We start from the raw sequence: 26288 nt of genomic DNA, 5'->3' as shown, positions 1-26288 counted from the left end.
GAGGACAGATGTGGGAGGTGCTCAGGGAGCCTGGCAAATCACGTCCATATGTTCTGGTCGTGCCCGGCGCTGGATGGGTTTTGGAGGGGTTTTGCGAGGACTATGTCCAAGATGGTGAACGCCCGGGTCAAGCCGAGCTGGGGATTGGCATTATTTGGGGTATCGGACGAGCCGGGAGTGCAGGAGGCGAAAGAGGCCGGTATTCTGGCCTTTGCGTCCCTGGTAGCCCAGCGGAGGATTTTGCTACTATGGAAAGATGCGAAGCCCCCTAGTGTGGAAGCTTGGATCAATGACATGGCAGGGTTCATCAAGCTGGAGAGGATAAAGTTTGCCGTGCGAGGGTCTGTGCAGGGGTTCCTCGGGCGGTGGCAACCTTTCCTAGACTATCTCGCGGAGCGTTAGGAGGTGGTCAGCAGCATCAGCAGCCCAAGGGTGGGGGGGGGGTGGAACGGGGGGGGGTTCTTTTGGGGTGGCGTTTGGGTGAAGGTGGGGGGGGGGTTTCCCTATTTGTGTTTTTAAATGTTATATGGGGGGGTTATTGTACATGGGGGAAATCCAATGTATAATTTCTGATTGTTGTGTTCTTGTTTCTCTCTTTTTGTTGGGGGGGGGGGTTTGTTGAAAATTTTTGAAAAATTTGAATAAATATATATATTTTTTTAAACATCCTCCGACTCCTCCACCACAAGATGTCAGTGACAGTCCTCATTGCTGGAATTAAGACAGAAAACTTTGAGGTCAAGTCTGGAGTCAAGCAGGGAAGTGTCATCGCCTCCACCCTTTTCTCCATCTTCATCGTCACCATCCTTCACCTTGTCAAGAACAAATTTCCCACTATAGTGAACATGGTCTACAGGACCGACGGAAAATCTTTCAACCTCAACCAGTTGAAATCCAAGAGGAAAATGATACTTACACCACTCGTGGAACTTATATATGCGGATGATATCGCCATCTCCGCTCTCTCAGAAGAGAATCTCTAAACCATGTTTGACAACTTCGTGGAAGCATACCAAATCCATCTCAGCCTCAACCTCAAGAAGACTCAAGTCCTTTATCAACCCTCCCCGGGGCAAGATCCAGTCTCTCTCCCTCCATCAAAATCAACGGAGGAACCCTACCAAATGTGGAACATTTCCCCAACCTGGGAACACCTTTGTCCAGCATGAATCTAACTATAGGTTTTACTGTTCCAGGCACAGAAACAGGCAATTAAACAGACTTTAAACTATACCTTATTTCTAATGTTTACCAGTACAAATATAAATCCCTTAATACTACCTTTTTTTCTAACAGTATACAGGTAGTGACCATTACCTGGGGATTCATTTGTGCTCCAATCAATAAGTGTATATGTGGCCACAGGTTATGATGCTACCAAAGTGAATACAAGGAATGGATTTGGCATTGTTGCTGCCTACAAGGCATAAAATCAAAAGTAAAATATTATATGAGATTGATGTTCAACAATTTGATAGTGATGAAGGTTTCTAACTTTTGAGAATTCTTGGATGAAATCTACATGAAAGATGATCCATTAAATGACTCTGAGGCATGATTAGAATGTTATAGATTTCAGAAAACAGACAATCATTCCATGCAAGTAGATAACATGGACTTCGACAGATTGTATGAAAGGTTGAGGAAAGTCAATCTGGGGAAGCTCTGGATTACTATTAGTAGTTAAATTACTGGATTACATTAGGAGTCTCATGTGGACAAAGTTCTGGTTCTAATTGATGTTTTAATCTCAGAGAAGGAGACCCTCTTGAAGATGTCTGCTGACTAGGAAACAATTGTTTCCTCAGCCTTCATGGAACAATGAGACATTCCACAGTGACATAAAGAATAGAAGACTCAATGATGGCCAGTTTTCAAAGTAATCTGGTACCAGGTGCAGGCATCAATATCGTGGAACGATTAAAGAAAGGCAGAATGAAAGGATCTTCAGCAGATCTGGTTATGACAGTAGAAGACAACATTTGAGCAATAATAAAAGATGAATGAGTCCCCGATATTCCCAAGGAACATATCAGTGCTCCAGGTGAGACTTGAAGTATCATTATCTGGTGAACTGCTCAAAGCAAAGAGACAGGGGGGGGGGGATTCTCCGCAATCGGCGCGATGTCCGCCGACCGGCGCCAAAAGCGGCGCGAATCAGTCCGGCATCGCGCCGCCCCAAAGGTGCGGAATTCTCTGCATTTTGAGGGGCCGAGCCCTCACCTTGAGGGGCTAGGCCCGCGCCTGAGTGATTTCCGCCCCGCCAGCTGGCGCGGAAATGACTTTGCCGTGCAACGCATGCGCGGGAGCGTCAGCAGCCGCTCACGGCATCCCCGCGTATGCGCAGTGGAGGGGGTCTCTTCCGCCTCTGCCATAGTGAAGACCATGGCGAAGTTGGAAGGAAAAGAGTGCCCCCACGGCACAGGCCCGCCCGCGATCGGCCCGATCGCGGGCCAGGCTACCGTGCGGGCACCACCCTGGGCCAGATCGCCCCGCGCCCCCGCAAGGACCCTGGATCCCGCCCGCGCCGCCTTGTCCCGCTGTTCGAAAGGTGGTTCAATCCACGCCGGCTGACAGCGGCGGGACTTCGGCCCATCGCGGACCGGAGAATCGCCGGGGGTGGGCCCGCCGACCGGTGCGATTTCCGCCGACCGGCCCGGCGCGATTCCCGCCCCCACCGAATCTCTGGTGGCGGAGAATTCAGGACACGGCGGGGGCGGGATTCACGCCAGCCCCCGGCGATTCTCCGACCCGGCGGGGGGTCGGAGAATCGCGCCCAGCATCCTCAAAAGGAGACATGACAAAAAGAAATCTGAGGAGGAGGATGAAGATTTTTTTTTTAACAATTCCAATTAAGGGGCAATTTAGCGTGGCCAATCCACCTATCCTGCACATCTATGGGTTGTGGGGGTGAGACCCATGCAGACATGGGGAGAATGCAAACTCCACACGGACAATGAACCGTGGCCAGGATCAAACCCGGGTCCTCAGAGTCGTGAGGCAGCAGTGCTAACCACTGCACCACCATGCCGCCCCTTGGAGAATGAAGATTATAATGAATCCAAACAAATCATGTTGGACAGAAGGAGCCTTAGTCCTGTGATGAATGTATTAATTGTGAACTCCTTTAACTTTGTACTTCACCAGTATGTGATTCAAATCTTTCTTTGATTCACTGTAGCAGTAGGAATTGGTGCAAGGTTAGGATTGCCAATAACAACGTATTGACGTCACTAAGGAGAGTTGTAATTGTACGTAAAAAGCTGAAGTAAGCTACTTTATAAGCATTGACATAGTCTCTGGTGAGATATCTTTGCTCAAGAGTAAACTTATGAAAAAGACAAAATTAAACTTGACATTGAGTATGATGAGGCGATTAGTTATGGAAATTCAGTAGATTTGCAATTACCCATTGAGGACATTATTTTATCCCCTTAATAAAACCTGATGTTTCTCATCCACATATTTGACAAATATTAATAGAATCTGGTAATACAAAATCAGAGTGGAAAAACAATTCTCTTAAAATTACATAGACATCTTGCTCCTAGGGCGACACGATGGCCCAGTAGTTAGCACTGCTGCCTCGTGGCGCTGAGGACCCGGGTTCGATCCCGTCCCTGAGTCACTGCCCATGTGTCGTTTGTACATTCTCCCTATTGTTTGCATGGGTCTCACCCCCACAACCCAAAGATGCGCAGGGTAGGTGGATTGGCCACACTAAAATTCCCCTCAATTGAAAAAAGAAAAACTCCTGCTAAATCACGAGTTCCGGGAATGCCCGAGAAACAGTTAATAGATGCTTTAGGTCTGGCTTGATGTATCCTTATCTGGTAAGCTGCCCATGTGTAGTTGATGAAGAGCTTGTAAACCTGATGGAAGGGGAGAGTGAGTAATGTTAATCTGTAAAAGGTACCAGAGGACACAGTCACATCCCAAACCTTTCATTGGCTTGTGTCTTTAATGAGCGAGTTGAGACTTCCGGTTGCGGCTATGCGGAGCTAAGTCGCACGTTCGGCAGCTCCCGCTAAAAACGGACTTTTGGGCTCTTTTCTGGGCCCGTAATGGCGCTTGTTTGACATTTCCCGGTGTGGGAAGGGGACAGCAACATTCCCCCGATTGTGTATGGAGTGGACCAGGAGCGGGGCGATTAAAAAAGTGGCATTGAAGCATAGAAAAGTGTGAGGGAGGAGGATCAAGATGGCGGCGGGCGGAGACCAGGCAGCGTGGAGGCCGTGGGCGCAAGAGCAGCAGGAGCTTCTCCAACACTGTTTTAAGGAATTGAAAGCAGAGCTGCTGGAGCCGATGAAGGCTTCAATCGATAAGCTGCTGGAGACCCAGACGGCCCAAGGGGCGGCGATCCGGGAGGTCCGGCAGAAGGTCTCGGAGAACGAGGACGAGATCCTGGGCCTGGCGGTGAAGGTGGAGGCGCACGAGGCGCTCCACAAGAAATGGCAGGCGAGGTTCGAGGAGATGGAGAACCGGTCGAGTGGAAAAACCTGCGGATCCTGGGTCTCCCGGAGGGGCTGGAGGGATCGGACGTGGTCACCATGCTGAATTCGCTGATGGGAGCGGGGGCCTTTCAGGGGCCCGTGGAGCTGCTGGGGGCCCACCGAGTGCTGGCGAGGAGGCCCAAGCCCAGCGAGCCACCGCGGGGGGTGCTGATGTGGTTCCACCGGTTTGCTGATCGAGAATGTGTGTTAAGGTGGGCCAAGAAGGAGCAGCAGGTGGAAAAACGCGGAGGTCCGGATCTACCAGGATTGGAGTGCGGAGGTGGCGAAGAAGAGGGCCGGTTACAACCGGGCGAAGGCAGTGCTGCACAGGAAGGGGGTGAAGTTCGGTATGCTGCAGCCAGCACGTCTGTGGGTCACCTATAAGGACCGACACCATTATTTCGAGTCTCCGGAGGAGGCGTGGGCCTTTGTTCAGGCTGAAAAACTGGACTCAGACTAAAGGTCGGGGATGAAGGGTCGCAGTGGAGGGATGGTTGGGGATTGTTGGGTTGTGTTTCGAGGGGGGGTTCTTTGTTTTTTGGATGTTGATTGGGCATTGTTTTAATTAGGTCCGCCGGGCGGGCACGTGGGGGGTGGGGGGGAGGGGGGTAGGTAAACTGCTTGGGGGGGTTGATGGTCGGTAGGGGAGATGGGGCCCTGCGGGGGTGGGGGGGGGGGGGCGGGGGGCTGAGTTGGGGGTAGTGGGACCGGGCCTGGAAAGGGTGCTGCGCCAGGGGAGGCGGGGACGTGCAAGTGGAAAGCACGGGCTTTTTTTTCCCGCGTTTAGGGCTGAAGGGGCGGGGCCGGAGCTGGGAAGCGCGGGCTTTCTCTCCCGCACTGGGAGTGGAATGGACGAGATCCCGCTGGCGGACAGGGTGGGGGAGGGGAAGTTCCATACTGGGGGGGCGGGGGGGGGTCGATGGAGCGGCGGGAGTGGCCGGGGTCAGCAGGAGTCAGCTGACTTACGGGAGTGCAATGGGGGGAGCAATGCAGCTGGGGGGACCTAGCTGGGGCGGGGGGGGGGGGGGGGGGGTACCGGATTGCTGCTGGAATGGCCAAGGGGGAGCTGGAGTTGGTATAGGAGGTCAGGGCGGGTGTCTGCCGCTGTGGGGAAAGTAGTATGGGGGGGGCGAGGGCACGTGGCTAGCCTAGGAAGGGATATGGCTAGTCGGCGGGGGGTGGGGTGAGTAGCCCCCTGATCTGGCTGATAACCTGGAATGTAAGGGGACTGAATGGGCCGGTCAAGCGGGCCCGGGTCTTCGCGCACTTGAAGGGGCTGAAGGTGGATGTAGCCATGCTGCAGGAGACGCACCTGAGGGTGGCGGATCAGGTAACGTTGAGAAAGGGGTGGGTAGGGCAGGTGTTTCATTCGGGTTTGGATGCAAAAAATCGGGGGGTGGAGATCGTGGTGGGGAAGAGACTGTCGGTCGAGGCGTCGAGCATTGTGGCAGACAATGGCGGTAGGTATGTGATGGTAAGTGGCAAGCTGCAGGGGGAGCGGGTGGTGTTGGTCAATGTATATGCCCCGAATTGGGATGATGCGGGGTTCATGCGGCGTATGCTGGGCCGGATTCCGGACCTGGAGACAGAGGGCGGCGGCGGCCAAGGTGCTGAGGGGATTCATGGACCAGATGGGAGGGGTGGATCCATGGAGGTTTGCGAGGCCAGGGGCCAGGGAATTTTCATTCTTCTCCCATGTTCACAAGGCCTACTCCCGGATTGACTTTTTTGTCATGAGCAGAGCGCTGATTCCGAGGGTGGAGGATACGGAGTACTCGGCGATAGCCATTTCTGATCATACTCCGCACTGGGTGGACCTCGAGTTGGGGGAGGAGAGGGACCAGCGACCGCTGTGGCGCCTAGAGGTGGGGTTGCTGGCAGACGAGGAGGTGAGCAGGCGGGTCCGGAAGTGTATAGTGTTGCTCTTTCTAGCTTTATTCTATTTGCTCTGTTTAGGTCACCTTTGCTCATGAGTCGCCAGGTATCTTTATGGTACCGCCACGTGGTTCAAGTTTAGGTTATGATTAATAACACAGCACACCGCTTAGTAAGGATTAAAACAACGGTCATTTATTATATACAACAAGCAATATTAATACCCTAATACTACTTTCTATACAATAAACCTATCACTACTGGCCAATACTTAACTTTAGGAAGAGCCCACCAGGTCAGGGAAACGAATGGCTTGTCCAATCAAATCTGGCCCGCGGGATTCAAAAGGGCTGCTACAGGTCGGTGGCTAGATGTCTCTACCGGATAGCGATCGTTGGATTCAAACTTACTGCTACCGGTGGCTGGTCTTCCGAAGGTCTCGAGCAGGCAAAGATGAGAGAGAGCGATCTGAACTTGGACCTTTACTTTTATAGGGCCCAGGGGCTTCCCGCCTCCCGGGGCGGCCCTTGACCCTGAGTCCCAAGTGATTGGATCTGTCCCCAATCTCTGGAGTCGATGTGTCCAATGGTGAGGCGATCCCTCGATCGGGGGGGTGGTCGCTCACCTGTCTTTGTTTCGGCCACTGCAGGCGCCGACAGGTCTGGCCCGGTATTCAATTGCTAATATGTTGCAATTGTTCCCGGGGATAGCCGATTTAACTGTGGATGTCTGAGTTGATTAGGTGTAAACAGTCCTGAATGAAACTGCGGATACCTGGGTTGATGGGCTGTTGATAGCCCTGAGTATCGATCTGGGCTACGTTCCCAGAGCTGAAGCTGCAAACCTGTCTGCAGCTGCCTGCTTGTCTCTTCTTAGCTGCTTTTCCCAGCAGTCTTTCGGGTTAGCCGTTTTAAACTGGGTTTTGGCCAGATTAATCGGAACGCAGCCATTTTACATGGCTACAATAGAGAGGTACCTGGAGGCTAATGACAATGGGGGAGGTGCAAGTAGGGGTGGTCTGGGAGACGCTGAAGGCGGTGGTCAGAGGAGAGCTGATGTCCATTAGGGCACACAAGGAGAGGGGGGAAGAGGAGAGAGAGGGAGAGGTTGGTGGGGGAGCTGGTGAGGGTGGATAGGAGGTACGCGGAGGCCCCGGAGGAGAGATTGCTTAGGGAGCGGCGTAGCCTCCAGGCTGAGTTCGATTTGTTGACCACAAGGAAGGCGGAGGCACAGTGGAGGAAGGCGCAGGGGGCGGTATATGAATACGGAGAAAAGGCGAGCCGTATGCTGGCGCATCAGCTTCGGAAGCGAGAGGCAGCTAGGGAGATCGGGGGAGTTAGGGATGGAGGAAGGGGCACGGTGCGAAGTGCGGTGGGTATCAATGGGGTCTTCAGGGACTTCTACGAGGAACTGTACCAGTCTGAGCCCCCATTGGAAGAGGGAGGGATGGGTTGCTTCCTGGACCGGCTGGGGTTTCCGAGGGTGGAGGAGGGGCAGGTGGCGGGGTTGGGGGCGCCGGTTGGGTTGGAGGAGTTGGGCAAAGGGATAGGGAACATGCAGGCGGGTAGGCACCGGGGCTGGATGGGTTCCCGGTTGAATTTTATAAGAAGTATGCGGACCTGCTGGGCCCGCTGTTGGTAAGGAGCTTTAACGAGGAAAAGGAAGGGGGGGGCCCTGCCCCCGACGATGTCTAGAGCGCTGATTTCCCTGATCCTGAAGCGGGACAAGGATCCCCTACAGTGTGGGTCATACAGGCCGATCTCACTCTTAAATGTAGACGCAAAGTTGCTGACAAAGATTTTGGCCATGAGGATAGAGGACTGTGTGCCGCAGGTCATACACGAGGATCAGACCGGGCTCGTGAAAGAGAGGCAGTTGAATACCAATGTACGGAGGCTCTTGAACATTATAATGATGCCGGCGATGGAAGGGGAGGCGGAGATAGTGGCGGTGATGGATGCGGAGAAGGCCTTTGATAGGGTGGAGTGGGGGTACCTGTGGGAGGTGTTGAAAAGGTTCAGGTTCGGGGAGGGGTTCGTCAGGTGGGTGAGGCTGCTGTATGAGGCCCCGGTGGAGAGTGTGGCCACGAACAGAAGGAGGTCAGAGTATTTCCGGCTACACCGGGGGACGAGGCAGGGGTGTCCCCTGTCCCCCCTGCTCTTTGCGCTGGCGATTGAACCCCTGGCCATGGCATTGAGGGAGTCGAGGAACTGGAGGGGGCTGGTGCGGGGTGGGGAGGAGCATCGGGTGTCGCTCTATGCGGATGATTTGCTGCTATATGTGGCGGACCCGGTGGGGGAATGCCGGAGGTGATGAGGATACTTAGGGAGTTTGGAGATTTCTCCGGGTACAAGCTTAATATGGGGAAGAGCGAGTTGTTCGTAGTGCACCCGGGGGACCAGGGGACCCGCTACAAAGGGCGGAGAGGAGTTTCAGGTACCTGGGGGTCCAGGTGGCAAGGAGCTGGGGGGCCCTGCATAAGCTTAACTTTACGAAGCTGGTGGAGCAGATGGAGGGGGGGTTTAAGAGGTGGGATGTGCTGCCACTCTCCCTGGCGTGTAGGGTGCAGTCAGTTAAAATGACGGTGCTCCTGAGGATTTTGTTCCTGTTCCAATGCCTCCCCATCCTGATCCCTAGGGCCTTCTTCAGGCCGGTTAACAGGAGCGTTATGGGGTTTGTGTGGGCGCAGAAGACCCTGAGGGTGAGAAGGGTGTTCCTGGAGCGGTGCAGGGATGGGGGGGGGGGTTGGCGCTGCCTAACCTCTGTGGGTATTATTGGGCCGCCAACGTGGCGCTGGTGCGTAAGTGGGTGATGGAGGGGATGAGGCGGCATGGAAGAGGCTGGAGATGGCTTCCTGTGTGGGCACGAGCCTGGAGGCACTGGTGGCGGCGCCGCTGCCGCTTCCTCCAATGAGGTATACCACGAGCCCGGTGGTGGCGGCTACCCTCAAAATGTGGGGGCAATGGAGACGCCACAGGGGGGAAGTGGGGGCCTCGGTGTGGTCCCCGATTCGGGAGAAGCACCGGTTTGTCCCGGGGAGGATGGACGGAGGGTTTCTGAGCTGGCACAGGGTAGGTATTAGAAGGATGGGGGACCTGTTTGTGGACGGGAAGTTCGCGAGCCTGGGTGAGCTGGAGGAGAAGTTTGGGCTCCCCCCGGGGAACACCTTCAGATATATGCAGGTTTGTTCAGCGGCAGGTGGTGGAGTTCCCACGGCTGCTGCGGCGCGGGGTCCAGGACAGGGTGTTGTCGCGGGTGTGGGTTGGAGAGGGAAGGATCTCAGCAACGTATCAGGTGATGCAGGAGGAGGAGGAGGCCTCGGTGGAGGAGCTAAAGGGTAAGTGGGAGGAGGAGTTGGGTGAGGAGATTGATGAGGGGATGTGGGCGGATGCCCTGGGGAGGGTGAACTCTTCCTCCTCTTGCGCGAGGCTCAGCCTCATACAATTTAAGGTGCTGCATAGGGCTCACATGACCGGGGCAAGGATAAGCTGGTTCTTTGGGGGTGAGGACAGGTGTGTTAGGTTCTCAGGGAGCCCAGCAAATCACACCCACATGTTTTGGGCCTGCCCAGCGCTGGAGGACTTTTGGAAGGGCGTAGTGAGGGGGGGGCGGGGGGTTGGTTCGTTTTTCTTGAGTGGGCGTGTATATTTGCCTTTGTGTTGATGAAGGCTGTTAATTTATTATTTATGTATATGGGGCCCGGGGGGGTTGTTCTTTTCTTTCTGTATTTTGTTTTTGATATTTTGTGAAAATTTGAATAAAAATTATTTTATTTTTTTTAAATAATGAGCGAGTTGCCATGGATCTAAGAGCTTCAGACAAATAATTGTCTAATATTTTCATTCTACATTTTAGAGACCTGATTTAGACTGTCTACGATGATACTTGCTAAAGACAGAGCTGCTATTATAGACCAGACCATGGAGAAATGGATAGGGACTGGACTTGAGACACCAGCAAAGTTTCTGGCTGATAATGCAAGGGGAATTTGTCAATGACAAGCTCAGAGATATGTGTGAAAATATGACCATTCTGGTTATGAATACCGCAGCTGAAAGTCCTTTCAGTAATGGGCTCTGTGAGGGGAATCATGTAGCGATGAATGAAATGCTGCATAAAATTCTAGCTGATCAACCAGACTGCAATTTGACAATGACCCTGTCATCGGCAGTTCACACAAAGAATTCACTCCAGATGGTTGGTGGATATATTTCCTAACAATTATGGGCAAAATCCCAAATTGCCTTCTGCTCTGTGCGATAGTTCTGCGCGAGAAGGGACGACAATTAGTTCCATTCTTTCTACACATTTGAATGATTTACTTTCAGGGAGACAGGCTTTCATCAAGACTGAAATCTCAAAGAATATTCGGAGAGCACTGCAATATCTTTTAAGACCATCTGAGAGGCTGTAATTCAGGCGAAATGGGGGGAATGGGAAGACCCTGATGGGGCAATCGGTCGTGATGATTATCAAACTTGGCAATCAAACTCTTTAAGGTTCATTCCTCATGATTTATCAAATTAATTACAAAATCTCAGACTCTGAGCAGCTGATAGAAGTCACGAGGCACCAGGGGCGGGATTCTCCGCAATCGGCGCGATGTCCGCCGACCGGCGGCAAAAACGGCGCGAATGAGTCCAGCATCGCGCCGCCCCAAAGGTGCGGAATCCTCCGCATCTTGAGGGGCCGAGCCCTAACCTTGAGGGGCTAGGCCCGTGCCTGACTGATTTCCGTCCCGCCAGCTGGCGGGAAAGGCCTTTGGTGCCCCGCCAGCTGGCGCGAAACTGACTTTGCCGTGCGGCGCATGCGCGGGAGCATCAGCGGCCGCTCACGGCATCCCCACACATGCGCACTGGAGGGGGTCTCTTCCGCCTCCGTCATAGTGGAGACCATGGCGAAGGCGGAAGGAAAAGAGTGCCCCCACGGCACAGGCCCGCCCGCGGATCGGTGGGCCCCGATCGCGGGCCAGGCCACCGTGGGGGCATCCCCCGGGGCCAGATCGCCCCGCGCCCCCCCCAGGACCCCGGAGCCCGCCCGCGCCGCCTTGTCCCGCCGGTAAGAGAGGTGGTTTGATTCTCGCCGGTGAGACAGGCATTCCAGCAGCGGGACTTCGGCCCATCGCGGGCCGGAGAATCGCCGGGGGGGGGGGGGGGCTGCCAATCGGCGCGGTGCGATTCCCACCCCCGCCGAATTTCCGGTGCCGGAGAATTCGGCAACCGGCAGGGGCGGGATTCACGCCAGCCCCCGGCGATTCTCCGACCCGGCGGGGGGTCGGAGAATTCCGCCCCTTGTACTTCAAATCTTTGTGTGTTTTGTGACAAGGGTCCTGAGGACCAGAATGCGGTAGATCAAGGGATAGATTGTGGTGAGGTGAGTGATCATGCACAGTATCAGCTCCATAGGTCAGTTCCCCAGAGTCGGTGCGCAGGTGACATATTCCAGAGCTAGGTTTATCACAGGGCTAAAGAGCTGACTTTTAAAGCAGACCAAGGCAGGCCAGCAGCACGGTTCAATTCCCGTACCAGCCTCCCTGAACAGGCGCCGGAATGTGGCGACTAGGGGCTTTTCACAGTAACTTCATTTGAAGCCTACTTGTGACAAGAAGCGATTTTCATTTCATTTCATTTTCAGAGGAGTCTAATGAATGGAGATGCACCAATTGTGGGAAAGGCCGGTTAAATATTGGTTGAATCTTCAGAAAGAGGCCCATAGACTGTCAGAATGGTATGGTAGAATGGATGGTAAGGGACGGCACGGTGGCACAGTGGTCAACACTGCTGCCTCATGGCACCGAGGACCCAGTGTCGATCCCAGCCCCGGGTCAATGTCCGTGTGGAGTTCTCCTCGTGTCTGCTTGGGTCTCACCCCTACAATCCAAAGAAGGGCAAGGTAGGTGGATTGGCCATGCTAAATTGCCCCTTAATTGGAAAAAAAAGAAAGAATGGAGAGTAAGAGAGCACAGTGCGAGTATTGATAGTGTGTTTGGAAAGGACTGTTGTGTCGGAAAAGGATCATATACTGGAGAAAAGGCCTCCAACAGTGCAAGGGGGAGAACCCATAATCCCGGCAGATATAAAACTGGAAGTGGAAGCCATAGCTTGAATAGATTAGATAATGAAATAAAAGCCACAGAACAGTCCTGCAACAGTATTAGAAGTGGAAATCCTGGGGCCGGCACGTGGCACAATGGTTAGCATTGCTGCCAACGGCGCTGAGAACCCGGGTTCGAATCCCGGCCCTGGGTCACTGTCTGTGTGGAGTTTGCACATTCTTCCCGTGTTTGCGTGGGTTTCACCCCCACAACCCAAAGATGTGCAGGGTAGGTGGATTGGCCGCGCTAAATTGCCCCTTAATTGGGAAAAAGATAATTGGGTACTCTAAATTTTTTTAACAAAAAAAAAGAAGTGGAAATCCTTATGATTGTGAAGTTTTCATGCCTGCCAATAAACTCAAGGATAAGTTAACAAGAGCGACAAAAACAAAGGACGTTAGATAGTTAGAGAGTTTAAAGTTTATTCTGAGGTAGCAAACAAGTGTCAACCAGCCTTGTTACACAGATGGAATCGTAGTGAATAAGTTCTTCTCGAGGACTTACAAGGTTAAGGTGGGACTAGTTGTTTGGGGCTTTGAAAAGTAACTTGGTGATACAGAATGGATTCTCCCACAGATGGTAAAGTAACCTTAAAAATTCTTTTAGCTCTGTTGGCCACATATTCATCATGGGTAGGTTCATCATAAGAAAAGCCACATTTCTGCAGGGCAATACATTTCAAAGAGAAATGTTTCTGAAACTGCCCAATGATGTATATGCAGAAGGAAAACTATGAAATAAAGCAAATAAGTCGGTGACCTGAATGGTTGTGCTAAATTAAAAGCTGATCCCACAATGCTTTACTGGCATCATAAAGGAATGTTTTCAGGCATCTTTATGGTGCATTCAGTGATTTCCTGTGGGTGGGACTTTAGAATTTGAAAAATTCTCATAAATAAAATTAGAGCAGAATTAAAAATTGAGAGTCAGAAAAATAGGACTTTTAAATATATCAGTGTACATATAAAGCAAAATTCATCTGGAATAACTTCAAATCAATAATCCTATTGAGAGCCTGTGGACCGGATATTCACGGACCTTTAAAAATGCCAGGAACCGGATCCAGAATTCCTGCCCATATTTCCAATAGATCCAATTTCCAACACTAGGAGAATGGGGTGGAGCATAACTCATATATGAGGGAAACCCAAACTCAGTAGGGCCAGTGCTGAGTTCAAACAGACCTTATTTTCACAGTGCGGGAGTTACAAATTTATTGAGGCAACATAAAGGCTCATGAAGAATGAACAAGGCCTGTAAAATTGTCAAGCTGTGAAGTTATTTAAATCCCAGCCTTGAAAAAAAATTGCCTGCCTGCGTCAGTGAGAGTTGAAAAAAATGTAGTCGAGCAGCTACAATAAATGTTTGTTTGTTTTACCCCAAAGTCTATCATTATATCAACATTAATGCTTGTAAGACAGCACAGTGGGGCAGTGGTTAGCACTGCTGCCTCATGGCGACGAGGACCTGGGTTCGATCCCGGCCTTGGGTCACTGTACGGAGTTGGCACATTCTCCCCATGTCTGCAAGGGTTTCACCCCTACAACCCAAAAAGATGTGCAGGGTAGGTGAATTGGCCACGTTAAATTGCCCCTTAATTGGAAAAAAAAGATTTGGGTACTCTAAATTTATAAAACAAAACAATATATATTAACGCTTGACTTTCCGCAACCTACAATTATCCCACAAAAGAGGAGTTATAAATGCAGTTTCATTGACAGCTCAAATAAGTTATTAAAGGATTAGCTGTCTTTGAGGTGGGGTTATGAATACAAGTCTCAACTTGCGGATGCAACCATGGAGTGCGTGGTCACACATTTGGTGCCTCCTGCTCGTGGTGGACTTTTTGGACCTTTTCCCCAGCTAACGGCAGAGCTGAGTGATGGTATAAGATGCAGGAGAGGTGGAAGAAGAGAGAATTGCACCGGTTTATGGATTTGTGGACCAGAAGTGGTCAAAAAAGGAGGGAACAATTGTCGAAAGTTGGTGTGGAGCCTGCGACACAGGGGAAGATGGCGGAGGGACAGGGTCCGAGTCTGCCGGCCCAGTGGTCGACTGAGCAGTTAGTGACCTTTCTCTATGAGAAGTTTGCCCAGCAGAGGAAGGAGAACTTGAGGACTTGGCCAGGGTGGTGGATCTTATAAAGGCAGGGATCGACCGCATGGAAATGAGGCTGGCGGCCCAGTCCAGGCGATTCGGAAGGTGGAGGAGGCGGTGGGAGTGCACGAGGAGCAGCTTGCCTCGATGGCTGCGGAGATGGGGTTGATGAGAGATCAACAGAAGAGGCTGCAGGATAAAGTGGAGGACCTGGAGAATAGGCTGCGCAGGATAATTTGAGGATCATGGGCCTGCCGGACGGCAGTGAGGGAGCGGATGCCGGTGCATATGTGGCACAAATGTTCGAGAAGCTGCTGGGTGACGGAGCGTTTGCTCGACCCCTTGGAGGTGGACCGGGCGCACAGGGCACTTATGAGGAAGTCGCAGGGAAACGAGCCGCCGAGGGCGATGGCGGTGCAATTGCACCGGTTCCTGGATAAGGAACAGATTCTGAGGTGGGCCAGGCAGACGAGGTGCTGTACATGGGAAGGCAGTGAGCTGCGTGTCTACCAGGACCTGGGTGCGGAGCTGGCCAAAAGGAGAGCGAGTTTCAACAAGGTTAAGTTGGCCCTCTTTAAGAAGGGGATGAAGTTCGGCATGTTGTATCCAGCGCATCTGTGGGTAACGTACGAAGGCCAGGAACTCTACTTTGGATCGTCAGAGGAGGCGATGGAATTTATTAGAGACAATGAACTGGCAGGAGAATGAGGACATTGAACTCCGGAGGGAGTGTTTATATCTTGTATTTTGGTTTGCTTCTGGTATGCATGGACCACTGTTGCACTATGTTTCAGCAGATACAAAAGGGGAGGGTTATAGAATCATAGAATTTACAGTGCAGAAGGAGGCCATTCAGCCCATCGAGTCTGCACCGGCTCTTGGAAAGAGCACCCTACCCAAGGTCCACACGTCCACCCTATCCCCATAACCCAGTAACCCCACCCAACACTAAGGGCAATTCTGGACACTATGGGCAATTTAGCATGGCCAATCCACCTAACCCGCACATCTTTGGACTGTGGGAGGAAACCGGAGCACCCGGAGGAAACCCACGCACACACGGGGAGGATGTGTAGACTCCGCACAGACAGTGACCCAAGCCGGAATCGAACCTGGGACCCTGGAGCTGTGAAGCATTTGTGCTATCCACAATGCTACCGTGCTACTATGGAGGGAGGGAGGTGGGGGTTGTGGTTGAGGCGGGATTAGTTTGTAGGGAGGGGGACTGGGGGACTGTGTGTGTAAGCCATGTTGGCTGGGTGTGGTTGTTGGTTGGGTGGGTGTTACATTGTTGTTTTTCCTCTTGAAATAGTTGTTAAAAATTTATAAATGCCTCAATAAAATGTTTTTTTTAATTAATACAAGTCTCTTTTCTTTGAATAAGGGGTTGAGAATTTGACAGGCTTTTAAAGTTTTGAATGGGTTTTTGAAGGGAATTGACTTTTCTTTTATATAGTAAAGGCTGTAATTCTTTTAAAAATTTAGAGTACCCAATTATTTTTTTTCAATTGAGGGGCAATTTAGCATGGCCAATCCACCTGCCCTGCACATCTTTGGGTCATGGGGGCGAAACCCACGCAAACACGGGGAGAGTGTGCAATCTCCACACGGACAGTGACCCAGAGCCGGGATCAAACCTGGGACCTCGGCGCCGTGAGTCAGCAGTGCTAACCACTGCACCACCGTGCTGCCCTGTAAAGGCTGTAATTGATATTTAGACCCTTATTTTATTTCCAAAACATGAATCCTGAGATCTGCCCATGGTGACCATCGGGTGAATTGGCATGAAGAATATAAGGGCAAAGGGTATTGGGCAGCACAGTGGTTAGCACAGTTGCTTCACAGCTCCAACGTCCCAGGTTCGATTCCTGGCTTGTTTTACTGTCTGTGCGGAATCTGCACAATCTCCCCATGTTTGCGTGGGTTTCCTCCCACAGTCCAAAGATGTGCAGGTTAGGTGGATTGGCCATGATAAATTGCCCTTATTGTCAAAAGAAGGTTAGGTCGGGTTACTGGGTTACGGGGATAGGGTGGAGGTGTGGGCTTAAGTAGGGTGCTCTTTCCAAGGGCCGGTGCAGACACGATGGGCTGAATGGCCCACTTCTGCACTGTAAATTCTATGATTCTATGGGTTGGCAATAAGTTGACATGGGGACTATATGGACCATGGGAGTGGCAAGGGGACATGAGTTGGCATGATTTGGCATTAAGTTACCATGGGGGCTAAGGGAAATTGTTCGGTGAGGGACAGGGCAGGGAAGTTGGTGGTGGCTCCAGATCTGATTAACAAGGTCTTTGAGGAATTCTGTGAGAGGTTTGATGCGCTATCAATTACTACGAGACGAGAGTCGAGAATAATCGAGGCTTTATTAAGCAGAGATGTGTGGCCTCCTGCAGCTGCTACCAGAATGGGAGCAGCTCTGGTGTGCACACACATTTATACTCCGCCTACTGGACGGAGCCAGCAGGCAGGGATTTACCCCTGTACCTCTAGTCCAGGAGCCTTACCGTATTACATCTACTATACAGTTACTACATCTACTATACAGTCAGTGGTGACTACCACATTCACCCCTTGTTAAAAAAAGAGTCCAGGGGGGTGGTGGAAAAATTTACAGTTCAGATAAAATTTACAAGTTCAGGCAAAATTTACAGGTTCAGTCAGTCGGGTGCCTTGATCCTCCACTGTGATCGCCTCGGTCCCGGTGGTGATGCGGGAGCCGACTTGGTCGCCTGTGACTCCAGGAGCGTGTTGTCCTCGTCCTCAGCTCCGAGTGGAACCATTGGGAGGACGGATCGTCCTGGGTCGGGGGCTGTGGTGAGGTGCGCTGGAGGGAGGGGGAGTGGCACCGGGGCAATCGGAGGGGGGAGGTGTCGGGTGGTGGGCCGTGGGTGGGGATCCAGCTGGTGCCCAGTCCCAGAGGGAGACTCTCCTGGCACCCATTGGGGTGCGCCACGTTGGCGTACTGCGGGTTCGCGTGCAGTAGTTGTACTATTTTGACCAATGGGTCCGCCTTGTGGGTCCGCACGTGTTTGCGGAGGAGGACGGGTCCAGGAGCTACCAGCCATGTTGGGAGTGAAACCCTGGAGGTAGACTTCCTGGGGAAGGCAAGTAGACGTTCATGAGGGGTTTCATTAGTCGCAGTGCAAAGTAGCGATCGAATGGAGTGGAGCGCGTCGGGGAGGACCTCCTGCCAGCAGGAGTCCGGGAGATTTTTAGACCTCAGGGCCAGCAGGACGGCCTTCCCGACCGTCCCATTCTCCCGCTCCACCTGCCCGTTTCCCCGGAGGTTGTAGCTGGGGGGGCCCACGATGTCCATGAGGATGCCGTGCAGTGGGGGGCGTACGACTGTACGTTACGGGAGGCTACTGTTAGCAAATTCGCGAGCTGCCGGGTTGCCGCATGGCGGATGTACGCCGACCCCATGCCTGGAACAAAAACGTCTCTGATTAAACGTTCCATATGCTGGACTGCCGAAACTGCCTGGCAGTCACAGTTCCTCGCCAGGATGTGCAGGGCACACCAGAAATCGTCTAAGGACTCACCGGGGAGTTGCTGTCTCGTGGACAGGAGATGCCTGGCGGAGAGTTTGTGAACCGGCCGAACGTAATGTCCTTTCAGGAGCTCCATTGCTTCAGTGTAAGTGGGCGCATCCCGGATAAGGAGAAAAATATCAGAGCTCACCCGTGAGTAAAGGACCTGGAGCTTCTGTGCGTCCGAGAGTTGGTCAGTCGATGATCAGAGGTAGCTTTTGAAGCAAGCTAGCCAGTGGTCGAAGACCGACGTGCCATTGGCTGCTTGAGGGTGCAGCTGTAGGCGATCAGGCTTGATACAAAGGTCCATTGCTGTAAAATCTCTGCTTAATAAATTGATGCACTATCAATTATTACGAAACGAGAGTAGAGAGTAATCGAGGCTTTATTAAGCAGAGATGTGTGGCTTCCTGCAGCTGCTACCAGAATGGGAGCAGCTCTGGTGTGCACACACATTTATACTCCGCCTACTGGACGGAGCCAGCAGGCAGGGATTTACCCCCGTACCTCTAGTACAGGAGCCTTACCGTATTACATCTACTATACAGTTACTACATCTACTATACAGTCAGTGGTGACTACCACATTCACCCCTTGTTAAAAAAAGAGTCCAGCGGGGGTGGTGGAAACATTTACAGTTCAGATAAAATTTACAAGTTCAGGCAAAATTTACAGGTTCAGTCAGTCGGGTGCCTTGATCCTCCACTGTGATCGCCTCAGTCCCGGTGGTGATGCGGGAGCCGACTTGGTCGCCGGTGACTCCAGGAACGTGTTGTCCTCGTCTTCAGCTCCGAGTGGAACCATTGGGAGGACGGATCGTCCTGGGTCGGGGGCTGTGGTGAGGTGCGCTGGAGGGAGGGGGAGTGACACCGGGGCAATCGGAGGGGGGAGGTGTCGGGTGGTGGGCCGTGGGTGGGGATCCAGCTGGTGCCCAGTCCCGGAGGGAGGCTCTCCTGGCACCCATTGGGGTGCGCCACGTTGGCGTACTGCGGGTTCGCGTGCAGTAGTTGTACTCCTTTGACCAATGGGTCCGCCTTGTGGGTCCGCACGTGTTTGCGGAGGAGGACGGGTCCAGGAGCTACCAGCCATGTTGGGAGCGAAACCCTGGAGGTAGACTTCCTGGGGAAGGCAAGGAGACGTTCATGGGGGGTTTCATTAGTCGCAGTGCAAAGTAGCGATCGAATGGAGTGGAGCACGTCGGGGAGGACCTCCAGGGTATATATGTACTATACAGTCAGTGGTGACTACCACAAGGTTGTACAGGGCAGAGCCACCTGGGGGAGACCAGGAGATGCAGGAATCTGTAGATGGGCTGGCGTACCCGAGGTTAGGGGAGGGGGACAGGGCTACATTAGAAGGAGCGATAGTGGAGCAGGAGATAAAAGATGCGATTGAGAGGTTGCAGTCGGGGAAGGTGACAGGGCCAGATGGGTTTCCGGTGGAATATTATAAAAAATTCAAGGATAAGCTGGCACCCCTGATGGTGGCGATAGGGAAGGGGGTGTTACCACAAACTTTTAGGCCGGCATCGATTTCCCTGTTGCCTAAAAAAGATAAGGATCCGACGGAGTGTTGGTCGTATTGGCCCATATCACCTTTAAACATGGACGCAAAAGTATTGGCGAAGATACTGGCAGGTAGGCTGGAGGAGTGCCTCCCGAAGGTGATAGGTGAGGATCAGATGGGGTTCGTGAAAGGGAGGCAGCGTTTTTCGAACATTAGGAGTGTATTGAACGTTGTTATGGCACCGGCGGAGGGGAAGGAAACAAGGTGGTTGTGGCATTGGACGCCGAGAAGGCATTTGACCGGGTAGAATGGGGGTACTTGATGGCAGTTCTGAAGCGGTTTGGGATTTGACCACGATTTGTGGATTGGGTAAAGCTACTATATAAGGAACCGAGGGCGAGCGTCCGCACAAACAACATCAGCTCGAGAAACTTTTCTCTCCCCCGTGGGACGAGGCAGGGATGCCCTATGTCCCACCTGCTGTTTGCACTCGCGATTGAACCGTTGACCATCGCATTAAGAAGTTCGGGGGTATGGAAAGGCATAGTGCAGGGGGGGGTGGATAGAGCATGGGGTGTCCTTATATGCCGATGACTTGCTGTTATACGTGTCGGAACCGAGTGTGTCGATAGGGGGAATATTGGAGCTGCTTCGGGTGTTTGGGTCTTTCTCGGGGTACAAATTAAATCGAGACAAGATTGAGTATTTTGTGGTGTCTCGGCCGGGAGTGGGGCAGGGGTGGGGGGGCTGCCATTCCGTAGGGCAGGGACTCACTTTATATATCGGGGGTGCAGGTTGCCCGGGAGTGGGAGGGCTCCGCAGGTACAACATTTCTAGTTTGGTGGGGAGAGTGACAGCTGATCTGGCCTGGGACAGTCTCCCTCTGTCACTGGTGGGTCGGGTACAGGCGGTTAAAATGAACGTGTTGCCGTGATTCCTGTTTATTTTTCAATGCCTGCCGATTTTCCTGCCAAAGTCTTTTTTCAGGGAGATTGAGGGAAGGATTACCTCGTTCATATGGGGAGGGAAGGTGGCCAGAGTTAGAAAGGTGCTGCTACAGAGGGGAAGGCAGGCAGGGGGTTTGGGTCTTCCGAACCTGATGTACTACTACTGGGCGGCGATGTGGAGAAGGTGCGGAGCTGGGTCAGAGGGGTTGATTCCCAGTGGGTCTGAATGGAGGAGAGTTTGTGCAGGGGGTCGGGATTGAAATCACTAGCAACAGCGCCGCTCCCGATAGCCCCGGGGAAATATTCAGGGAGTCCGGTAATAATAGCTTCATTGAAAATCTGGAGGCAGTTTCGGCAACACTTCGGGTTGGGGGCAGGGTCAAGGGAAATGCTGATTTGGGGGAACCACAGATTTGAACCAGGGAAATGGGATCGAAATTTTCGGAAATGGGAGAAGAAGGGGATTAAGACACTAAAAGATTTGTTTCTTGGGGATCGGTTTGGAGGATTGAAGGAGCTGGAAGCGAAGTATGGGCTGGAGCAGGGGGAAATGTTTAGATACAGGCAGGTTCGAGATTTTGCCAGAAAGGAGATACAGAGTTTCCCGGTGGAGCCGGCCTCCACATTCCTGGAGGAGGTGGTAGTGTCGATGGTTTACGGAGCTATTTTGGAGGAGGAGAAGGCACCACTGGACGGGATCAAAGCGAAGTGGGAGGAAGAGTTGGGAGAGGTTATGCAGGAGGGGTTCTGGTGTGAGGTGCTCTGGAGAGTGAATGACTCCACCTTGTGTGCGAGGTTGGGGCTGATACAGCTGAAGGTGGTATACAGAGCACACCTCACAAGGGCAAGGATGAGCCAGTTCTTTAAAGGGGTAGAAGATGTGTGTGAACGTTCTGGATGGGGCCCCGCAAATCACGTTCATATGTTTTGGTCCTGTCCAAAGCTGGAGGATTACTGGAAGGAGATTTTTAGGGTAATCTCTAAAGTGGTGCATGCAAAACTGGACCCGGGTCCCCGGGAGGCTATATTCGGGGTGTCGGACCAGCCGGGGTTGGAAACGGGTGCGGAGGCAGATGTTGTAGCCTTCGCCTCGTTTGTCGCCCGAAGGCAGATCCTGTTGGGATGGAGATCAACCTCTCCACCTTGTGCCCTGGCGTGGCGGGAGGACCTGTTGGAATTCTTGATTCTTGAGAAGGTTAAGTTTGAACAAGGGAAGGATGGAGGGGTTCTACAATTCATGGGCATTATTCAGTATGCACTTTCAAGAACTGGATAACATCGAACATTAGTTGGGGGGGGGGGGGGGGAGTTGGGAGTGTTGGGGGGCGGAGTCTGTGTGTTAATGGTGACTATGGGTGATTCCTGATTCCTTTTTGTTATTTGTTAATGTTAACATGCGGGCTAATGTTTGGGGTTTGGTGGGAGAATGGGATCGTTGTTATTGATATGGGGATTGACATTATATTCGTTACTGATTATTGTTTATTGTTGGTGGGTGTAAATTTGGGAGAAAATGTGAAAAAGCTACCATGGGGCTATAAGGTTGGGTGGGGACATGAATTGGCATGAATGGAGCCTAGGGATTATGAAGGGGGGGTGGGGTGATATGGTTTGAGGGATGAGAGCCAGAGGGCCTAATATTTAACAAAACAACTGGGACACAACCCCAGAGAATTGAGGTGGGCATTTTAAATAGCCCGCCTTGGCACTCGGTAGCCCCTGCAGCCACTGCCAATCCATGTCCAGGGACAGCTAAACCGGCTCCATCCCATACCCATCCACTCAGACCAAAAACCAGGCCCAATGGACACTTTTTAACCAAGGCAGGTGCAGCGAACCAGAGAAATCTGTGAAAATTAGGCCTTTACTCCCATTCCAGTTAATTGCACTCAAACATCACAAAATATTATGCTATTTCTAAAGTAGTTAGAGCAGCTGCAAAATTTGGTTGGTCAGACTGTTAAGACATCCTGGGCTAATGCATGTTTAAATCCAGCCCCTCTTAGCCTGGAGTTAGAACACAAGTGAAATTAACAAATAATTCTTAGAAAGTATCCAAAGTCTGTGGCTGTCCTTAATTACAGTCACCAGGGGCGGGATTCTCCGACCCCCCGCCGGGTCGGAGAATCACCGGGGGCTGGCGTGAATCCCGTCCCCGCCGGTTGCCGAATTCTCCGGCACCGGATATTCAGCGGGGGTGGGAATCGTGCCGCGCCGGTTGGCGGCCCCCCCCCCCCCGGCGATTCTCCGGCTCGCGATGGGCCGAAGTCCCGCTGCTGGAATGCCTATCCCGCCGGCGAGAATCAAACCTCCTTTCTTACCGGCGGGACAAGGCGGCGCAGGCGGGCTCCGGGGTCCTGGGGGGGGCGTGGGGCGATTTGGCCCCGGGGGGTGCCCCCACGGTGGCCTGGCCCGCGATCGGGGCCCACCGATCTGTGGGCAGGCCTGTGCCGTGGGGGCACTCTTTTCCTTCCGCCTTCACCATGGTCTCCACTATGGCGGAGGCGGAAGAGACCCCCTCCAGTGCGCATGCGTGGGGATGCCGTGAGCTGCCGCTGACGTTCCCGCGCATGCGCCGCACGGCAAAGTCATTTCCGGGCCAGCTGGCGGGGCACCAAAGGCCTTTCCCGCCAGCTGGCGGGGCGGAAATCAGTCCGGCGCGGGCCTAGCCCCTCAAGGTGAGGGCTCCGCCCCTCAAGATGCGGAGAATTCCGCACCTTTGGGGCGGCGCGATGCCGGACTGATTCGCACCGTTTTTGGCGCCGGTCGGCGGCCATCGCGCCGATTGCAGAGAATCCCGCCCCAGGTTTGGAAATTTAGACACAATTAATTTTTAAGAATAACAAACTCTACAATTAAATATGCAGTAAATACAACTGGTTAACTATTATCTAAAATCTAATTCCCCCCACCCCCCTTAAACCCAGCACATCCTCTACACGCACACAGGGCAGACAAACACAGAAAAGAAAGATGGGAGTAAAATAATGATGAAAGTAAAAGGATAAGAGTCTTTGTTTCAGATGGACAGCTTCCAGAACACCTTTAGAGAGAGAGAGAGACACTGTAGTCTGGGTTAAGCTGTACTATGGGACTTCCAGTGACGGCATGTGAAACTAGGTCACACAATAGGTGGCTCCTGCCAGGGTCCCAGTGTTTAAAAAAAATATTTTTTATTGTTTTTTTAATATATGGTATATTTACAGATTTACACATAGAGAAATCAAAAGAAGATAACAAAATCACTACATTACTAATGTCAGGTGGATGTACCTTTAGGAAATGGGTATTTATCAAATAGCTGCAGTGATGTCAGTGTGTGGGTGGAGCTGGGCTGTCAGTCTGTCTTTTTACTTTCGGTTTGAGCTGTAAAGCTGTTTTATGGCTCTGTTTTTGATTTTGTTTTCAGAGTTGGAGAGCTGCATCCAAACAAGAAGCTGTATCTCTCTCTCTCTCTCAAAAATGTCTCCAGATCACTTGATGATTTCAAAGTAATACCTATTTCTGTAGAGAATTTAAACCTGCTGTCTTTGTTTAAAAAGGGTTTAACTTATGGATGTTGCTGGGAAAGGTATTAAAGGTCACCTATAGTGTATTGTATCTGTGTTGGTGGTTGATAAGATGTTTACTGTGTGCTTATAAAATGTTAACTGGGTTCATAGAATAAACATTGTTTTGTTTTAAAAATACTTAAAGTCTCTGTTGAATAACATCTGGAGAGTGGACCCTTGTGCTCCCCATAACCAAAATCTATTAAAAGTCGTGAGTCAGGTGAACTCCATGATATACTTTGGAATTGGCACAGTGGTTAGCACTGCTGCCTCATAGGTCCAGGGTCCCAGGTTCAATTCCGGCCTCGGGTGACTGTCTGTGTGGAGTTTGCACTTTCTCCCTGTGTCTGCATGGGTTTCCTCCGGGTGCTCCGGTTTCCTCCCACAGTCTAAAGGTGTGGGTTAGGTGGATTGATCATGATAAATTGCCCCTTAGAGTCGAAAGAAAAAGGTGAGGTGGGGTTACTGAGTTACAGCGATAGGGTGGAGTAGGGTGCTCTTTCCAAGGGCCAGTGCAGACTCGATGGGCCGAATGGCCTCCTCCTGCTCTGTAAAAGCTATGATTCCATATGATTTAATCGAACCAAATCCCTCCGATCTCACGGATGCCATAAAGCTGCTCAAAAGGTTATATCTCGAATAGCACAATGTAGCATTTTACAACATTTGAGTTCCTCACTTCCTCTGCTCGACTTAAAGGTGTATGTCCATTAAACATCCATGGATCAAAAACGATAACCACAAAGTAAAAGAAATGGGAAATAAGGGAATCAACAGGAAGGACCATTACAAGATGAAATTGTTGTTGAACTTTGCACTCAACTACACCAATTGCTAATTTTGACTTTTCTATTGCTAAATTATCAAATTGTTTACTCGACATTCAGTGCAGGAGGAGTAAATAATTCCCCAGTTAAATATTGGGACGACAAAAGCCCTGTTCTAAACTCCATTTCCTAGATATTAACTCCATCCCTCTTCCTGGCAACTATATGAGACTGCATCAGTCTGTTACAACCTTGCTGTCATATTTGACCTGAGATGAGTTTCCAATGTCATATTGGCGCCAGCACCAAGTCTGCCTATTTCCACCTCGGCAATATCATCCGGTTTCTGCTCTGTCTCAGCTCGTCTACAGCTGAAACCCTCATTCATGCCTTTGTTACCTCGAGATTTGACTATTCCAACACACTCTTGGTTGGTCTCCTACATTCCAGCCTCTGTAAACTTGGAGGCTATCCAAAACCCTGCTGCCCATGTCTTAACTTGCAGCAAATCCCGTTCCCCTATTGCCTCTCTGCTCACTGACCTGCATTGGTTCCCAGTCAAACAAGGTCTTGATTTTAAAATTCCCATCCTTGTTTTCCAATCCCTCCATGACATCACACTTCCCTATCTCTGTAATCTCCTCAAGCCTCTCACATAGCAAGGTATCTACTCTTCTCTAATTCTAGCCCCTTGTGTATTCACAAATGTAATTGTTCCACCATTGGTGGTTGTTCTTTCAGTGTCCTATGCTCTGGAATACCCTCCCTACACCTCTGCACTGCCTCTACCTCAATTTCCTCCGAGAATGTCCTTAAAACCTACCTCTTTGACCAACCTTTTGGTCACCTAATAACGCCGTGACATTTAATTATTGCTAATGTTGTCAGAGTTAAGTATTATGATGAATCACCTATAAATCAAAAATGTTTTAAAGGTAAATGACATTAAGAAAATTAAATCTGGATAAATACATACTTACGTTCTCATTAATAGGTAATCCTTAAAAAAAACTTGGAGCTCGTCATATTTAGTGTTGCTTCATAAACTAATCTTCCTGATGTATATTCTAAAGGAACAGGTTTCATAATATTTATGGTGGGTGAAGATTACAAATGTCCTCTAGTTTGCAAAGCTAAGAAAATAAAAAAAAGGTTGTTAAAAGCTGTCAAAACAAAGTCGCTTGTGGAGGTAATGGATTCTATTTGTCAAATATTTTACATGTGATTCTGTACAAGGGGCGGGCTGATGATAGTATACCCAGTGAATGTTATAATCGTTCATTGTGGAATAATGTATACTGTACAAAGCGTTTGAGGAAAGATAACAGATTGATGTTTCTAACTAATGAAAATAAATGTTGACGAGAAAGGAAATCTCTGAAATTAAGTGAGTGGATACAAATTATGAACTCTCTGATTATTTT

General features: G+C 51.3%; 1 protein-coding gene across 1 annotated transcript in view; it reads left to right on the top strand.

Annotated features, from left to right (window-relative positions):
* The first annotated feature begins 1963 nt into the window (after window positions 1-1963).
* Window positions 1964-26288, top strand: part of cdkn3 (cyclin dependent kinase inhibitor 3) — a 147848-nt gene continuing 123523 nt past the window's right edge. Inside the window, exon 1 of the mRNA XM_072489715.1 lies at window positions 1964-2044. Coding sequence (XP_072345816.1) covers window positions 2000-2044 — 45 coding nt within the window. The 5' untranslated portion in view covers window positions 1964-1999. The remainder of the gene's footprint in view (window positions 2045-26288) is intronic.

Source organism: Scyliorhinus torazame, chromosome 2 (assembly GCF_047496885.1).
Source record: "Scyliorhinus torazame isolate Kashiwa2021f chromosome 2, sScyTor2.1, whole genome shotgun sequence".
In the NCBI taxonomy this organism is placed as follows: domain Eukaryota; kingdom Metazoa; phylum Chordata; class Chondrichthyes; order Carcharhiniformes; family Scyliorhinidae; genus Scyliorhinus; species Scyliorhinus torazame.
Note: the sequence above shows the minus strand (reverse complement) of the source record. Positions and strands in the feature narration are given on the sequence as shown.